This window comes from Fundulus heteroclitus, chromosome 13, assembly GCF_011125445.2.
Source record: "Fundulus heteroclitus isolate FHET01 chromosome 13, MU-UCD_Fhet_4.1, whole genome shotgun sequence".
In the NCBI taxonomy this organism is placed as follows: domain Eukaryota; kingdom Metazoa; phylum Chordata; class Actinopteri; order Cyprinodontiformes; family Fundulidae; genus Fundulus; species Fundulus heteroclitus.
In genome coordinates, this window is record NC_046373.1 from 18,627,010 (window position 1) to 18,645,580 (window position 18,571).

The 18,571-nt window shown below is 40.1% G+C and overlaps 1 protein-coding gene across 2 annotated transcripts; it reads right to left on the reverse strand.

Annotated features, from left to right (window-relative positions):
• Positions 1-10,496: 10,496 nt before the first annotated feature.
• Positions 10,497-13,950, reverse strand: s100s (S100 calcium binding protein S). 2 transcript variants are annotated; one of them, XM_012875385.3, is made up of 4 exons: positions 13,850-13,949; positions 11,858-11,904; positions 11,470-11,623; positions 10,497-11,273 (listed from the first exon to the last, which is right to left on the reverse strand). In XM_012875385.3, exons 2-4 carry the CDS (start codon positions 11,869-11,871, stop codon positions 11,088-11,090), a joined length of 354 nt encoding a protein of 117 aa, XP_012730839.1. In that variant the 5' UTR covers positions 11,872-11,904; positions 13,850-13,949; the 3' UTR covers positions 10,497-11,087. The 2 variants fall into 2 exon arrangements, with proteins under 2 accessions (XP_012730839.1, XP_012730840.1); XM_012875386.3 differs by lacking the exon at positions 11,858-11,904 and having other exon boundaries at positions 13,850-13,950.
• Between the last annotated feature and the right edge of the window lie 4,621 nt (positions 13,951-18,571).

Consider the following 18,571-nt stretch of genomic DNA (forward strand, 5'->3'; position numbering starts at 1 on the left):
GAAAAATCTAATTTAGGAAGCAACAAAGTGGATAAAGAAAATCTGTACTTACAGCCTTATGCACAGATTTCCACTGGGCTTTAAGATTAAATAAAGAGCGCATAGAAACCTTGGCTGTGCTGAATTCATCTGTTTTCATGTTGACTAAATTCTGGATTGTTAAAAGACAAATTGATCCACGCTGACTGACCAAAATCTATTTTCTGACATTAATATCCCATTCACCGCTTGCCAGATGGAGCATTAAGCATTAAAAAAGGAGGCTCCCAGGGAAAAGGGTTAGGGGCCACTGCCTAGGAATATAAATGTCAATAAAATACGGATCAAAGCTTAAAAGCTTGAAGGTAAAAGCTACTTGGAAGAAGCCTCTGCCTTTTTAAAGCTAGACATGAGACTTTTCTGGAAAGTCTGTTAAGCCCTTGTTAGATCCAGTTTATCACATATGCAACAGCATGTCTTGGTAAGTTTGTTTAAATTTTGTTGTAAAAGATTATTTGATCAAGACAGAATTTGCCCTTCCATAAACAAGCATCCATGTGACCCATGCTCCTAGCGACATCACACAAGGCACAAGGCAACTGATCGCAGTTCAAATTTGGCAAATTTGAACTGCGAATTTTGCAAATCTGAACTTTGCTAAATTTTCTGTTTCTCCTCCTTAACTCCTTCATGCATGTTTTTTATTTAAATTCTGCCTTCAAAGGCGTGCACATGTGCTCATTTAGCTAATGTCGGCTGATTGGCTCGATCCTCGGGCCTCTTGTGATGTCACCGACCCGGGCAGCGTTAGTTTTCTCTTTAAGTTGCCTAAAATGGAGGCTGTTGTCCCTCGAGGCGAGACGGTCCTGCTGCATTTTCTGTGGAAATCACAGAAAGGTTGATGTCTTATGAAAGTCTTCAAATGTTGCTACCTATCAGCTGAAACCTGCAGAGCCTTTCGTTGTAGTTTAGTGGCCGGCCGGAGACTATAGTTCAGCCCGAATGCTACGTTTTGTCTTGCAGGTCTTAATGGTTTTGAAAGTTAACCGTTTACATGTCACTTAAAAAGGTTTTACTGCTATTTTTGTTTTTTAATCAATGTGTGTTGATGTAATTTAAATGTAAACCACTTTATATGTGTCTGGATTTCAGTGCTGGAGATTCCTGTTGGAGTTTCTCTCTGATCCCAATAAAACGAGCAATGGGAAAATGGAAAACGCGAGTCTGTGTTTGTCAGCAGGCAGTCCACTTTAAAGGAGCAGGATCGAAATTTTCTCGCATCTCGTCATTCTCGAGCAACCGTGGCAGAACGAGGGCCGTTTTGTGTTTTTTGTTTGATCCGGAAGTTAGTTGTTAGTTATCGTTCCAAAGGCCAACCAGGTCAGGAGGAGTCCTGGATTAGGGTCGGTTTAGGCTGTAACCGTAGGATTATGTAGAGCACAAACAGTTTACCTACCTGTACTCCAAATAGTACAGATTAAAGTAAACGCAGGAGTAAGAGTCGTATCATTACACTCATGTCAAGGCTGCTTAATGTGAAGAGGAAAAAAAAAAAGAAGCATTTGACACCATCCCTCTCTTCTTCCCTTCTTTTCTTACGGATCTCCTTTACCGTCCTCGCCGGTTCTGTTTCACCCGAGGACGGTGACTGTCTGACTCGCAGGGGAGCAGGCAGGTGCTCCTTATGTATGTTTGATGCCAGGAGTTTGTGCTTTAACTCACGAAGGGACGGGATCCAGTGTGTTCGGTCTTATTACCTTAAAACCTTCAGATAGTTTTCAGTCCTCTCACGAATGCTGCGACACCTCTGGGTCCGAGGAGCGGTGTCTGGTTACCTGTGAAACACGTTTACGTGAACTTCTTAATAAAGGAAAAAAATGGACGGTTTAGTTTTAGTTTCAAAAGCCTTCTGTTAATTAGTAAAAAAAAAAAAACAACAACAATGTAATATAAGAAATGAAACTTAAATGTGCCAGAAAACTCTTCTGCAAAAGATTTGGATCTTGACTGCAGGTTTTAATAAATTCTTCTTGGGGTTTTGAATATCAAAACAGGGTGAAAAGTACATTTCTGGCATATTTTTTTTCAAGTTCTGACACTTTTTCTGTCCCTATAAATACTGTTACTGATCATGATGGAGTAGAGGTTGCTTCTTTGCGGCATCAAAAGTCAATCCTTGTCAGAACTGTGAAGAACAAAAGTTTTAGATGTGTTTCTGCTCCGACACACCGGATTAAGACAGATACAATAACTCTTCAGTCTGATGCAAGGTTTAACACATTAATTCACTTCAGGTAAACATCTAAATGTGCCAATATTCTTAAATCTCAAATTTTGACACTTCTGACAAAAATGTTTGATTATTTGAGAAGTGATCAATAAGTGAATGAAGACTAAAGATAAACCATTTAACATGAAATCACACCAATCAAAGAGACATTCTGAGGGAAACTGCTGATGAAGATTATTGCTGACATCTTCCCTTTGATCAGGTGTTGGACTGGTGTTGTTTTTCTCTTTCAATGCCTGACCCAATCAGAACGCCATGCAAAACGTAATTTTGCCAGATAAGCAAGGTTGTGGTTTCTACATTATGTGCATGAAAGTAAAACAAAACATCTTAAATAATCTCAACCCCACTCAACCATGCCCACCACTGTACATATTAAATTGACTGGTGGCTGTATGTTGTAAAAGATCGTCTTAAGCAACAAGGATCCAAAGATTCTTGACAGTCTCTCTTTAGTCTATGGTAAAACTGTCAAAAGTAAGTAAGTGGTTGGCTAACAAGGCACAGAGATTTTCAGGACCCAGAAAAAAAAGTAAAAAAAATTAGTTGCCAGTGAAAAATTCATGTTTCAAAGACAGATCTGATTAAAAACTAGCTTCAGTGATCAAAAAAGCTGGCTGTCATCATTGTAGCTGCAGAAAATGATGCTGTGATTCGTGATGTTGTTATCCAGTGTCAGTGTAAAGTGAGAACGAAACTGGGCCTAGGCAAGAACCTTGTAGAACACCGCCACTGATTCTGGGCAGTTTGGAAGACATGATTGTTATGTATCCACTCCAAAGCATCTTAAAAATGTTATATTCTAGTCTCTGTTATATGATGTTGTGGTTTGTGGTGTCAGTGTGCATTCAGGCATTCAGCAAAGACACAAGGGCCTTGTCTGAAGGAACTAGCTGTGTCTGGAACCTCCTAGTTCAGAATGAAACAGAGGAGCTCTGGTTTGAAAATTTGAGATCTTGGAGTTCGCCAAATTTATTTTACATCGTATTGAAATGAACCAACGAGACCGAGCACACATTTAAATCAGCTGTGCTGTGAAGACACCAGCGGATCCGCTCCTGCCAAAGTCCTGGCCTTGAGTTAAAATTTGGGTCAACGGCAGGAAACCGACAAGATTAACGGAACACAACCAGCTCTGCCAAGAGGAGCGGTCGGATATCCAACCACAATCATGTTAGAAGTTGGTGTCCTCCTGATGCATCTCATGAAGGAACAAATCTACTCCAAACATTAGCTGTGCACCTCAGGATTCTGTATTTTTACTTTGTCATTTACTCTCCATCAAACTGCATTATGTTTTTTCCAATGGACCCTTCAAATGGAAGATATTGTGCTGAACGTGGCAAAGTTTAAGCTCCTCGCGAAGGAAGGATAGCAGAACTTTGTCTTCTGACTCATCTCTGGCAGCCTGCGAGTCTCCCCGAGGACTTCTATCAAGATTAATTTCATGAACACGAGCAAAGCCGCCCTTCTCAAGTTCTCCAAAGACAGAGCCAGCTACACCTGGAACGGGTTTAGTCATCAGATGATATGGAGCTACACCCGGTTCTGCTGTATACTTGAATGAATAACTTCACTTTGTTCCCATGTATAAGTCATCCTACCCCTGTGTCCCGGCCGCTGCCCCCTCTTCGGCTTGCATGACAGCTTGACACGATCGCCGCCTGACTCCTCCTGATGGACGTGATGCCTTGAGATCTTAGTTTCACTTGACCTGCCCTCTTGGTAACCGAAGTGTCCCTGTCGTCCTTATCAGACGCGTCAGGCTCGGTGCCAGTGACACGGCCCTGGCTCTCTGTTAGCTCTTCTTCTTTTCCCCGTGCACGCGGGCAGCACCTGCCGTGCATTAATCCAGCCTCGCCGACTTTCTCGCTGTTCAGTTTGACCTCACCAGGTGAGGTCGGCCGTGTTTTCAGACACTGTTTGCACGGTGCTCTTCAGTCATTGCTCGTGTAACAGAGGATGAAAAAGGACAATATCTCGGTTGTGTGCAAAGCACTTATGTCAAAGTAAAAAAAAAAGGTTCAGGTCTAGGATTAGGACAATTAGTTGTTTGTTTAATCGAAAAGCAGCGTGCAGAGTTTCTGGAGTGGTAAAAATAAAATTTATTTTGAATCTTATCGGCGTTGTTCATTATTATTTGCTCATAAAATCGTTACAACAGCATAGGCCGATACAGTGAAGGGAATGCTGTGTAATGATTTAATTTATTACACCACCACATAAGTGCCACTGCTCTCCTAATAAAAACGTCTCTTAGTCCAACACTGTGCTATACAGATGCTTCAGTCACAAGCCATAAATGGGATGGAGAAAGCAAAAGTAAAACTTTGTTTCCTCGCTTGCTTTTTGATTTATTAGGCTAATAATGTTTTACCCATTTGAGAGCACTTAGACAACAGTGAACCTTCATTCTAAAGAGTGAGTTGATTCTTATTATGACATGAAAAAGTAAAATAAAAAAATTGTGATTTACTAAGTAACTTACCTGGCCATAACACAGCAGGACACTGTGAATTTAACTTTTGATCTCCACTTTAGAACATCATTGCATCAAAGGCAACATGCGTGTGCGCCATAAAAAACCCTCTTGATGATCTCTAAGACTTTTGTAAAAAAATATTCTGTGGACAAACAGAACTTTTAAGAAGGTGTGCGTCGGATTCCATCTGCCAGAAAACAGCATTTTAGAAAAATATATAAAGCTTATAGACAAATGTAGTGATTGTAGTGCCGTGGTGTGCTGCTTTCAGGACCCAAAATAGATGGAACCATGAATCCAGCTCTCTATTAAAAAATCCAGAAATCCTGAAGAAAATAAAGAGTGCTTCAGTACAAAACCTGAAGCTCAAGCTCAGTCTGTCTGAAGCACACCAGCTAGTCTACCTCTGAATGGCTCAGAAAAAAAAGTGGCCTAGTCAAAGTTCAGACTTAAATCTAATAGGGATGCAGAGGCAAAACCTTAAACAGACTGCTCGTACTTTAAGCCTGCTGCAGTGTGGCTGAAACAACACAATTATGGAGAAATAACTGGTACCAAACGCCTTCACAGAGATATAAAATACTCAGTTCTGGTTGACAAGGAGGGCCTGAACACTTATTACATTTAGAGAGCGATAAATCTTTACCTTAACGAATGAAATAATAATTTGGAAACTACTTTTTTATTCCCGTAATTTGTTTTAGTGTGATATGTGAAAGTTTAGTTGATGATCTAAAGCATTTAAAGGATAACAAATTGCAAAAAGAGAATAAACCTACAAGAAGGCAGTGTAATAAAATCATGCTGGTTTTCAACGCCGCATCCTATCTTCTTCCACTTGTAGTGTACATGTCTACCATATGTGGTGCAGGGGCTGAGCAAACTGATTGTTTTTGACATTAGGGACATATGGAGTTGTGATTTTTGTATCCTAAAGAGATTTTTTTTTAACCCAATCTGCAGTTAAGAAACAGCTGGTATCGAAATACTACACACCCTGTTAAAATACTGCATGGTATCTGAGCTTTTTTGCTCAGTGTGGTAACCATTTGTGGATCGTTTTGAAGGTGACAGCACATTATTACAGAGGCTGTGAGCGATTACAACATGCCGCTCGGTTCCCTTCAGGGTCACAGCAGGGTGAACATTTTTGGACGTTGCTGCGGATCGGGGGGGGGGGGACCTGTCAGCAGGCTGCAGAAACTCAAACATTCAAACAAATCTATCAAAGGACACCTTTGGAGAACACAGATGGCTGAGGAATGAGAGCAGATCGGGTAAGCCACGCCCCACGGACAACTGGCTGACCTGGAGTCAGTTTCTCAATCTTGCTGGAGGCAAAAAAAAAAAAAGAAAAAGTTGGTTAACGTTAACTGTGTACACCCAAAAAATGAAGAAATCCCTCTGGCTGATGGGATCTGTGTTTCAGCTGTTTTACATTTGTCGTTTTGGTGTTTTTTTTTTTTTTCAGTCTGATGCTGAGTGGTGAAGGAGGACGTGCTAATCTACTGATGTGCATGCATGAGGGACAGAAAGAGCTGCTTGCTGTAACAGCAACTCTTGCATTCCTCCCTGATTTTTATCCCCCTGCTTTCCAAGCTCCGCACTTCAGCAACACACTTCACAGTCTGGATCCCCTCCAAGTCTTTGCTGTCCTTTATTCACACCATACTGACACAGGCATGTACACATGTGCTCTCACACATCACACCCTCTTTCTCTCCCCCCCCCCTCCCCTCTCTCTCGGCTCTTGAAGGAGTTTTCTATGCAGATTCAAGTCAAACATCTGGGTCAGCTTAGATCCAGCGGAACAAGACTTGCAGGATATTGTTGGCAGGATATGATGTGTGAGCTGAGGCTGTTTACTCTGTGGGAATCCCCAACACAAAGAGACACACACACTCATGCACAGAGAGAGCATGCTTACACACCGACACACACTCACATCCCATAACCCGGTGCAGCAACTCCTGACAGACATTTCAATATCTACTGACGAGGCTTGCAGCTCCGGCTCTTTTTCCAAGCACCGGCTATTTTTCCTCAAATGTTAGGGTGCTGTTTAGTTCTCTGTGTTGCATCACATCCTCTTGTGGAGACAATCTAAGTGCTTTCGGGGCAAGGGAGACAAAGCAGTATTTATGTGAAAAAATAATATTCTCATGCAGTACCGACCAAAGGTCTTAAGCAATCATTTGCTTCCTTGTAATTGGCTTCACAGGAATCTTTGACAATGGCGACTTTCTGAGCGCCTTTCAACACTTTCCTCTGAACTTTAACTGTGTGGTTTTTTTTAAACTAGATTTCAGTCAAGTACCTGGCCTTTTGTTTGTTTGAAAAACATAAAAAAAGAAAAGAAAAAAACAGTTAACTGAAAGCTTGGTGTACCACAGATTTCTCAGGTCCTGTGTCAAGTCTTTGATGTTTTTTTAATGTTTACTAAAGCCTATTGTATATATTATCATGTTAACGACTTTTCCTTTTCATTTATCTTTGGCTTACAGTTCTTGATGGGTGGTATGCTTAGTTATGTCCAAATTTGAGCATTATATAAAACAAAGAAACCCCACAGAACAAAAACAAATACAAGGCAGCCAAGCACACAGCTAAAAGTTGTGTATGAGCGATGATGTTACATGGGAACATGTTCTGAAAATTCAGCGTCAATGCATGGCATGCCCAAGAAGAAAAGAGTGCTAACAAAATCTGCCACTCAAATTGAAGTTCATTAGGTGAAGATTGAAATGGCTGTTTCTCTTGTCAAGAAGTGCAACTCAGGGGAAATGTTGTTTAAAAAACGCAGCTGGGAGACCTACAAGACTAGCACCCTACCCTGATTTTTAAAAGCTCTCTGTTGCTCGCCCAATCTCCCTGTAATTTACAACATAGGTGCTTGTGACCACATGTGCAACTAAAAACCAATATCCTACCAGTGTTCAGGTATTTCTGCTCCAGTTCTGACCAGCATTGTTACTCTGAAGGCTTCCTCAGTTCGTGGAAGAAGAAGAAGCTTTTTGCATGAGAGGGAAAACATCTTTAAGAAAATAGGTCCCGTCTACTTAAGCAGCTCGGATACTCTCCTGGATGGCTGAGAATCTACGACAGGACCTGGTTACAGAGTCCCAAGGTTAGGTCTGAAACATAGCAAAATGTCAAAAATATTATGTCAATTATTGGAAGCAGCACTCACTTTTCTTTAAATTAACAGTGATTAGGATTTACTAGCACTACAAGGATTTAATGTTTTGAGGAGACGCCTTTTGTTAAATAACATACACTGTAGAATTCCCTTTTTTGAAGGGGCCTAGTCACGTACTACCACTATAAAAACAGCACAAAATAGTAGATATCCATCTTCAAATAAAACAAAGTACGGCATGCCTTCATCCTGATTATGTTTACTTTCTGCTTTTTCAGCCTGAAAATATTTTTTGTCCACATAAACATGGTTGTGTGCCATCTCCCGGCAGTATCGCACATCGAAATTGACGCAGTTTCTGTAAGACCAGTAGAGCGTCCTGCATTGCCTTGCAGTAAAGTGAAGTAAAGTTTGTCGTGGTCAAATACCAACCTGATCTACAATGGCTCCAAGTTCGAGTGAATCCTCCTCAGAGCAGCTGGCCGTTGCTGACTCACTTGGCTCCAGTGCCTCACCCTGTTTAATCTTTGCGCACATGCGCAACATCGACCCTTGTGATCTTTTTTTATGGTAAATATACACAAAAGTGCTTTATTTACTTACAAAAAGAGCAAAAAAATATGTGACACACAGAAATGAAACATACTACGCCAAGAGGGTTCAATTAGTTAATTGGAAAACCTTTGTAAGCAATCAGCGAGAGCTACTGCTGTAGAGTTCCTTATTGTTATAGCACATAACTAGGCTCCTGTAAGTCACAACATTTTGTTTGGCCCAAAGTAGTTACCAAGCTAATACATGTGGGGATTGGAAGGGAAATCAAAGTAAAGATACACAGTTGGTCTTTTTTCTTGGTTTAGACACAGGGAATAAACACTGGTACAACATCTATTATATAGTTAAACATTTTGGAGCAAAGTTTAGAGACAGCAGCTTTGAGTCAATTTAAAGACATGTTGATGTCAGTGGATACTTTGTACCGGCCAAGGACATCAAACAAGATAACTTTCTTTACCTCGGAAACTTCATGCTCACAAACAATCCCCACGGTCACCGCATTAGTCATGGTGCCGACACTGTTAGAGATATTTTTCGTAGCTCTGGTATGAACTGCGTTGCGTCACGATTCCTTCACCTTTTAGTTTTTACTTCTCTTGAAGCCAAGATTTGACATGTGTCACAAGTGTTACCAGCAGAGATGGTGTTTTTAGTGGTTGATGAGAAGTCTGTACGGATATACCCGTTAAATAGGTGTTCATACTGTTTATAGAGATGTGTGGCATCAAAAACCATCTTTGTGTCAGACAAGTGCTATAGAAATTGATTATCTGCTTTAAAATCAGGGGTATTAGCAGATTGTGATTCATATACCTTTAAGATTCTGAACTTTTATGGCTCCAAAATACAATAAAATGTGTCCCTTGAGGACATAACTTCCAGTTTCAGAGACCATTAATCTGCTGTGGATAGTCTTTGTCACCATCTGTCTGCTTTCCTCGGTTTTTCAAACACTCAGCCATGGCCAGGTGAAAGGACAGGACGGAAATGGAAAACTTCTAAAGTCGTGATCAAAACTATTTTAAATGTAATGGTCTCAAAAATATTACAAAAAGAAGATGCTTTATAAATTAGAGGTGGTACAACCATCCTAATTTTGTCAAGTGGATGGGACCAAAGCCCATGGTTGGATGCTATTTATTGACTTTTCTTCAGCTTTTAATACAATCCAGATTTTAGACTTTTTATATGACAAATCAACAGCTGATTTTCCAAAAAGGGTATACTTTGCTGTATATTTTATTTACTAATGACTGCCGCGGTTTGCAGGCTAACAGACATTTCCTTAATATGCAGACGATACAATCATTGTAAGACCTTTTCATGTTGAAGAGCATCACCGTGGGCCTGCTGTGGATCAATTTTTAGCACCCTGAAAACTAAGGACATTGTAATTGAGTTTAGGAACCAACAGTAGTAAAGGGTGCTGCCATTTAACAGGTGAATTGTTATAAGTACTTAGGGGTTGTTCTTGATGATGCTATGTCCTTTGAGTCACATTTTGCTGCTACAACAAAAGTGCTCAACAACAGCCATACTTTTTAAGGAAATTGAGAGCGTTTAAGTTTAATTGAATCTGTTTTGTATGATTTCTTGTTATGGAAATTTGTCTCTGATCTATAAAAGCAGACTTGGTAACCTGGTTAAAGTGGGAAAGTGAGTTCAAGTGAGAATTCAGGGACTTGTGGAGTTTCTCAACATTCAGGAAGGCAGGCTGAGGAAGTCAGCCTCTTTCATGTTATGCTCAGACCATCCTTGCTTTAGAGACTTTCCGCTGCTTCCCTCAGGTCGTCTGTTTAAAGTCCCTGCGGTGAAGACCAAGAAACATAGAATCTCTTTTATACCGGCTGCTGTTGTAACAACATGAAACCAAACGCGTTGTTGCCAAATACAATATATGTGTGGTTTGATGAGTGCACATGCTGCAAATGATTTTTCGTCGCTTTACCTTTCCTAAAAACAAAAAGAAAACAAAAAACATCTAATCAGCAAACACATAGTTGTGCAAATAGAGTCTTATACGTAAAAAAAAAACAGACACCAAGTGATCCTTGTTGGTTAAATACAATGTTTAATATTTTGAAGCATTGGTTATTTTCATAAAAGCTTGAAAGATAGGTGCAGGATCCCCTATCTTTCAACACTGAGTACATACAATAATATAATGGTCTGAAACTTTATATATTTATATATACGGTCACAAATATTTCACTGTGCAAGAAAGGGCTCAAACACACGTCTCCAATCCGGCGCCTTCTTCTAACCTCTCCCCTACTGTAAAACTCGGACGAGTCTGAGCTTAAACATGGTGAAATAAACCCTGATGTGTACGTTAGGTCGCCCTCTGCGTCGAGAGCCGTGGAACCCGATCCGGATTTGTTCTGGTATGAATAACATTTGCAGGGGGAAACAGCTAGCACTCCCACTAAATTCCTCATGTTCTGTGACCCACAAACCCAGCGCTTGGACATCTCCTCTGATGTGTGTTTGTAGCGTTTAGAAACTGCGTAAGACGAAAAGTGGAAGAAAAAGAAAAGCCATCAGTTTTACAGTCCTTCCCCACCCCACCCCCCTTCCTCCTTTCCTCCACTCCCTCCTCCACCTCCTCTTGTTTTTACTCCGTCCTCTCTTGCCTAGTTTCAATCTTTCTTCTCCGCCGCCCCGTCTTTGGGCTTGTCGTCTGTTTTGTACTCCAGGAAGAAGTCGTTGCAGGCCACCGTGAGGGCACCCATCAGGATGATGAACTCTGTGAAGTCCACCTCGCCGTCGTTGTTGGCGTCCAGGTCGTTCATCACCTTCTCCACTGCTTCGTTATCTTTGGAGCTCTGTTAGTGAGAGTAATACAGACAGAGTTAATAATGTGGACTTTCTTGTGCGTGTGTGTGTGTGCAGGCAGAGAAAGCTACGTAGGCTTGTCAAAACTTGCACACATCAGTATCAGCACGCATATCTGTTCTTGTGTCCTGCATGTTTGCAAAATGTACTCTGTCTTTTTCTTCACAAACACATATTTACGCTTACCCCCAGGTAACTACCCAGCTCCTCTAGTAGCAGCTCCTTCAGCTCGCCCCTGCTCAGAGTGAACTTGTCGCCCTCCTTCCCCGAGTATTTGTGGAAGGTTTTTATGAGCATCTGCATGGCACTCTCCAGGTTGGAAGTGGGCTCCTTGGACATGCTGGAAGGAGGGGAAAGGGTGAAGCAGACAGATTAAAATCTCAAATGAAATGCCCGCTCCAGCCTCTGCTTGCATGTGTGGTCACATGGCAATCAGGGGTGAAGCAACCTCAAAGACGTTGGAAGTGTTGGAGGTTAGGGTAGGCTGATGGATGGAAGTGTAGAGTCACATTTTGGATGGAGAAGGGAGAGGAGATTTTGGAAAAGCGTTCCTTTTGCGAACAATCTTACACACATTGTGTCCGGCATCTTCGAGCGTCTTGTGCTGGACTCGTTGGGAGACTGTGCACACACAGACACACATGAGTCACTGTCAATGATGCAAATCTGGAGCGTGCGAGTCTAAGCAACAGATGCATTCTACTTGTTATCACTCGTGTAGGTTGAATTGCTAATGCATGTAACACTGTAGTAAAACAGGTCTCCGATGTGATACGTGACACATTCAGAAACTCGGGAGGCAAGTAACCTGAGGTGCCTTTGCAAGGCTCTTACCAAAACAGATGCTATCATTAAGATAACGTTAAGAGAAACAGGAAAAAAAAAAAAAGCTTATAAAGTTGCTCAAAGTGACAATTAAGATCACAGCATCTGCGTAAAGAACTTTAATCCCATAATTTCATACGTATCATTTTTGATACAAGTACTTCTCAAGTATTTGTAACAGCTCATAACATGAACAAAAGAGACAATTAAGCTCCTAACATAATTGTGAATAATTTCAACCTTATAACTTTTTATTTTTTTTTACCTTGTAATTATAAACATATCATTTTTATATGAATATTTCTCAAGTATTTGTGTCTCTTGATAAAATATGTAAGCACCTGATAAAGTTACCAAACAGAGTTAATTAAACTCCCAGCACCTCTGTGCAGAAGAATAACTCTACAACATCAACCGCATCACTTTTGATACAAATAACTGTCAAGTATTTACGTCTTAAGCTAATATTATTAAATATATATAACCGCCTTAAAACACATTTGTTTAAAATTGCCTTTGCATGTTCAAGTTAAACTGTTTTACTGTTTTCAAAAATTATTATTTTTTTCTACATTCTATCCCTACTTGCTTTTATTCCTATATTTTAATCATGTAAAGCACTTTGCATTGTCTCTGTACTGAATTGTGCTATATAAATAAATTTGCCTTGCCTTGCCTTGCCTTGCCTTGCCTTGCCTTGCCTTGCCTTGCCTTGCCTTATAAAATTAACAACCTAAGCTCCCAGCATGTTTGTGCATAATTATAACCTGATCCCTTTTGATGCAATCATTTCTTTTTTTAAATGCAGAATGCAGTGATTTTTGAAAATTAAAAATGGCATAAGATGTTTAATGACCTATACTTATTTTTTTACTCTCCAGGTTGCAAGAATAAAGTAATATCCCTCTATTCTCGCTGCCTGTGTTTCAAGTTCTTTTTTCTTTTTCTTGAAACACAGTCTGGGCATAACCTTTTTCTTTTATGTATTTAACAATTATTATAAAGTACTGCTACAGTAGGAAGGACCAGCGAGTCTTTAGCCAAGTTCTCAGGAAGTTAAAAGGTCTTGGCCTGTTAGAACTTTCCTCTTGCTATTTTGGGTAAAGAAAAAAACAAAACTTCCCTGTTCTTGTGGCGTACGTACAGGCTTTAAACATGTTTTAGGATGCATGTCATTCGCATCCTTTTAGTAATAATTACTTTTCCCTAAAGTATCAGTTATGATATGAAAAAGATTTTCTGCACCTTTTTTTGTGTTAGGCTGCTGTCAGTCACTGGTGATGAGGTCTGATCACGCTGCAGAGGGCTGAAGAGCTCAGCGGAAACACGGCTGGCTACCTGGAAAATCTATATGGTCACCTGTCTCACTGGCTGACGCGTTACAATAGATGCAGATCCTATCTGTAACCCAATCCTAGACATTCTGATAATGGCGATACACTTAGCGATGGAGCAATGTTTAAGCTGAGGGACGCTGGGAGTTGGGTAATTAGCCATTAAAAGGCTTTTGTCAGCTATAGGACAATACATTAAGGTATAAACCAGTTTCACTTGTTTTATTTATCAATTTGCCGTCATTCTCTTCTTCACACAGGCCGTTCTCTTGGTCTGTTGCCCACAAACCTGTTCCGGACCCAGTCTGTTATCTACTTCGGCTGCACTGAATAGTTTGCAAGAAGCCCTTTTATCCGCTGCAGAGGAGAAAGTCCAGAAAAGTGACATGTCTGTGCGTCTGTCTTACCTGAGTGCTGATGGAGGGCCTCCTTTGTCTTTAAAGAGTAGCAGGGGACAGAGCCAAGGCAGAGATGGATGGGGAGAGAGTCGGCCAGTGGCTTAAATATCACCTGCTCCTCTCTCTCTCTCCTCCCCCTCCTCTTGCTCCCCCCCAAACCTAATCACCCCCTTTGGACTTGAAGGTGTCCTTCCTCCCTCCCTTCTCCCATTCCCCTCCGCAAAAAAAGGAAAAAAATAGATGACAGTGTCATACAAAATTAATATCCCTTGTGCTATTTGACATTTTGCCACGTTACAATGATCAATTCTAACATGTTTTATTGAGATCTTTGGAGATAAAACAACAAGAAGTGGCACATAATTGTGAATTGGAAAGAAACAGCCTTATAGCTTTCAAAATGTTTTACGCAAGTTGCCAAAATGTTTTGTATTTAGCCCCCTGTTACTCTGTGGCCCCTATCTCAAGCTCAGTCAGGGATTACAAGGAGAGCATCTGTGACCCTAGATTTTTAAATCTTGTCACTGATTCTCAACTGGATTTAGTTCTGGACTTTGACTCGATCATCCTAAAACAGAAATATGCTTCAATCTAAAGCACTCTGAAGCAACTTTGGCTGCATATTTTTGCTCATTGTCCTGCTGGAAGGACAATTTCCCTGTCGCTATCTGAAGAAAAGCATCCTCCCAGCATGATGCTGCCATTGCCTTGTTTTACCATGGGGATAATTTCTTTAGTGAAGTTTTCCATGTTTGCTACAGCAAAAAAAACTTCTTTTGGCTTCCCATTCAACAATGGCTTTCTTTTTGCTGTTCTTCCAATAAAGGTGAGGTTTGCGTGCATGAGTAACAGCTGCTGTCTTGACAGATTTCTCCCACTGGGAGTCCTCAATGGGCCTCTTGGCTCCTTTTATAATTAATTCCCTTCTTGTCTGGACTTTCAGTTTAGATGTGCTTGTTTTTTTTTATATAACCTAGCCCTGCTTTAAACTTCACCACAACTTAATTCCTGACCTACTTATGTTCAGCGTGGTTTTCATGATGCTGTTTGTGCAGTAATGTTCTCCAACAAACCGCTGAGACCTTCATGAAGCAGCTGGATTCCTTGTGAGATTATATAACACAGGGCGGCAGACTCTGATTACTAATTAGGCTACTTCAGAGTAAACGGGGGTGAGTACAAATGCACACCACGCTTCATACTTGTAAACAGGTTTCAAAACCAGATAGCCTTTATGCTTAATTTCTTGGTAATGCACAAAGGTGGGTAGTAACTGGATTTACTAAGTTACATAGAGCAAATGTACATGAAGTAATAGTTCACCGTGGTTTTTACTTCATGAGTATTATTATCATGAGGTAATGTTCCTCTTACTTGAATAAACAATTTCTGGCTAACCTACCCACTTCTGGTTAAGTCACTGGATGAAGAACAATGTTTTAGCACACAGCATCACACACACATACACAGCTACAGTGTATGTTGAAGTCAGACCTCTTGTTTGTACACAAGCTTCACTGTTCTAAAGTTATTTTCCATTCAATGAGTCTGCTGTGCAAGCCGACGTGCAGTAAACGGTATTTATTAACACTGGAAATGCCTTACACTGTTGTAACGTACATATATTACCAATCGTGAATATTAGTTTCAGAAGCTTTATGCTTTAAAAAATAAATGTTTATGCCAAACTGATTTGGAGGTATACGGGAGGTTTTTCTGCCTGAAATTACATTTCTTAATGCTAGCTTTGTTTTATTGATTTTTGATTGCAACTAATGTGCAATAACCAATGTGCAATAATCTATTTAATTCACTGTACGATAACCCGTGCAATAATCCTGAAAAAAGTGACTTCTGCTGCTATCAATAACTGTAACCACAACTTTAATAACTTATGGGCAATAACTAATGTGCAATAATCTATTTAATACACTCTGCTATAACCTGCCATAACATATATATATATATATATATATATATATATATATATATATATATATATATATATATATATATATATATGACATCATCTGCCTACTCCGATTTCTTTTGTATTTTTATTATTATTTTATTATTTTTTATTTTTGATCCACTGTATATAGGCAGATACATTGTATATAACTGATGCACCTTTTCCTACTTTTGGCACCTTCTCCTGACTATTGAGCTGATGTCACAAGTGAATTTCTCCAATGTGAGATCAATAAAGACTATCTTATCTTATTTTATTATTATTATATACTTTTTTATTCTTGATTAATTTTTGGGATGGCTACTTTTCACTTTTACTTGACTATAAATGTATTGAAGTAGTGTATCTCTTACATGAGCACAACTCTGGTTATGCCCTACTTTGTGTTGGTCCATCTCATAAAATCCCAATAAAAAATCAAAAGTTAGAGGTTGCTATAAATACTTTTGTGAGAAACAGCATGAAAAGAGCACGCCACACGTTACAAAACATGTTACTGTCACAGTTTTATTCTGTATTAGCCAGTACATAGATTATAAGCAATAAAAATGATACAGCGTTACATGTGTAATAGGAACAGTGAAGCTCACTGAACATGACATTGGCCTGATACAAGTCCTGCTGCCAAACACACACAAGCACTCCTAGAAAATAAACAGATGAGGCCCTGCACTGCATCCTGGGAAACAACTCATTATCACAAACATTTTGACCCCCAGGAGCCATAAAGGCACATTCATAGATTTATATACACTTGCCGTTCCAGTTCGGTGATTAATAACTTTTTTATCTTCATCTTCTGTATCTGAGAGTGAAGGAGATTTGTTGTGTGGCAATGCGAACACTCCCTGCTTGCATATCTGCTGTGCTCCAGTCCCAGTATGTTTTCACGATCGTTTAAAGCTGGGTGGATTTTCGCTACGGGACATTAAAACAACCAGCTTTATAAACAGTTAAGAGGAAGATGGCTTCAAATGAAGAATAGTGGCGATAAAATCCTCTTCCACGGGATGTTGAATCTAAGTTTGCTAACATCAGGCTGGAGTCTGCTGGTAGTGCAATTCGACAAACCACCCAACTGTACCTTAACTGAGCTATCACAGGCCCATGTGAGCTGTAGGTGGTTCAGGAGACTGATGTCACCATTAGTCCCAAAAAGTACCAAAATGCATTTTAAAAAAAAGCAACATATTCATAAAGAAGTAATGATAAGACGATCTAAAAAGCCCAGGAAGTTTGAAAGAGGCAACTAACACACAAAGCATTGTGCGCTGTGGGCGTAACAGCTGCACGGAGTAGGTGTAAATGAGTGTTTACAATGGGAGTGTTTCAGTGAGGCAAGGTGATCACATGATCTGCGCTTATTTATCTTTCCCATTTTTTGTTGGGCAGCAGTATGAAGTGCTATTTGCTCTGATTGGGAACAAGGTGCAATGTTTTAGTGGTGTGTGTGTGTGTGTGTGGAGGAGCATGCGAAAGGCTAACATGCTGCAGACCGGCAACAGTTGAGCAGAATCTGACACTTTGTTTGGCAAGCATTCACTGCAGTGGTCAAACCATGAGTTAGCTATAGATTTCAAAGGTAAATGTAAAGAAGGAAGAAACAATTGAATAGCGGTAAAGCTAATTATACGACTCTATATTACACAAGATGCAGTGATACTGTCGGGGATAGTCGGTGTTACTCCTTGATTTAAAAAAAAAAAAAAAAAGCATAACCGCCGACAGGGATGAAGTGTAATCCCATATCCAGCATTACTTACATGCAATTGTTTGCGTCCCTGGGTGTGTTACTCGTGAAATGCCTAATCCAGTAATTTCCCAATGCCTAATGCCCGAGGATTAAGTTGCAGCTAAAACAAGGTGTTTAAAATGTACAAGGGTGTGACCGACAAAACATAAGAAACAAACAGCTGGTGCTCAAACCAGCAACCTCCTGTGATCAACTTTACAAAAAGGTCAGTTTTTAGCATATTTCCATTGCTAAGCTTCTCAAAAAGGTGGTCACTTCAAGAACCTGCTGTGGATTTATAGCTAGAAAACTAAAAGCTTTCAAGTAAGATGATGTTTTAAACTCCTTGGTGCCCCCCCTCTAACACACACACCTAATCAGGGGGATAAAGTTTCACGAGCACGCTTTCTGACCTGTCCTGCTAGTCCCCAGCCCACTCCCACAGGACTATTCTGGGCTCCATTTTTGACCTTATGGGCCTACAGGTATAGATTCCCTCCAGGTGCCTTAATTATTTAGCCGAAGGTCACACCCAGCGTTCTAGTTTGCAGTTCACGTCTGAGCACAAGTCGAGGGAACACACTGAAAGCTGCAGACAGGGTAAAAGAAATTAGACAGATCACAGAGTGCACAAGTTAAAGGCAGAAAATGGGCCATGAAAAAAAACAAAACAATTAAGATAAGTTGAAGTATGCAGAACTTTAGTAAATTAGTTTGTTTATTGTTTTGTTAAATTAGCCATAGAACCAGTTTATAGAAATATATAAAAAAAGTGATTTAAGTGCATCCAATAAAAGGAACATTTGGACATTCTTTACAGACTCCAGTTGAATTAAGAAAATAACCACTTTCAGGAACAAATGAATCTAAGCTAAATGTGCCCTATTAACTTTAAAAAAGTTTGGATTCAGATCGAGGAATGGAATCACAAACAACTTGCTCCAGCTGCAGTTCAATATACAACTCACATAATGGGATTCAAACCACCAGAACAGAAAATAAATAGGTTATTACAATCGCTATCGTT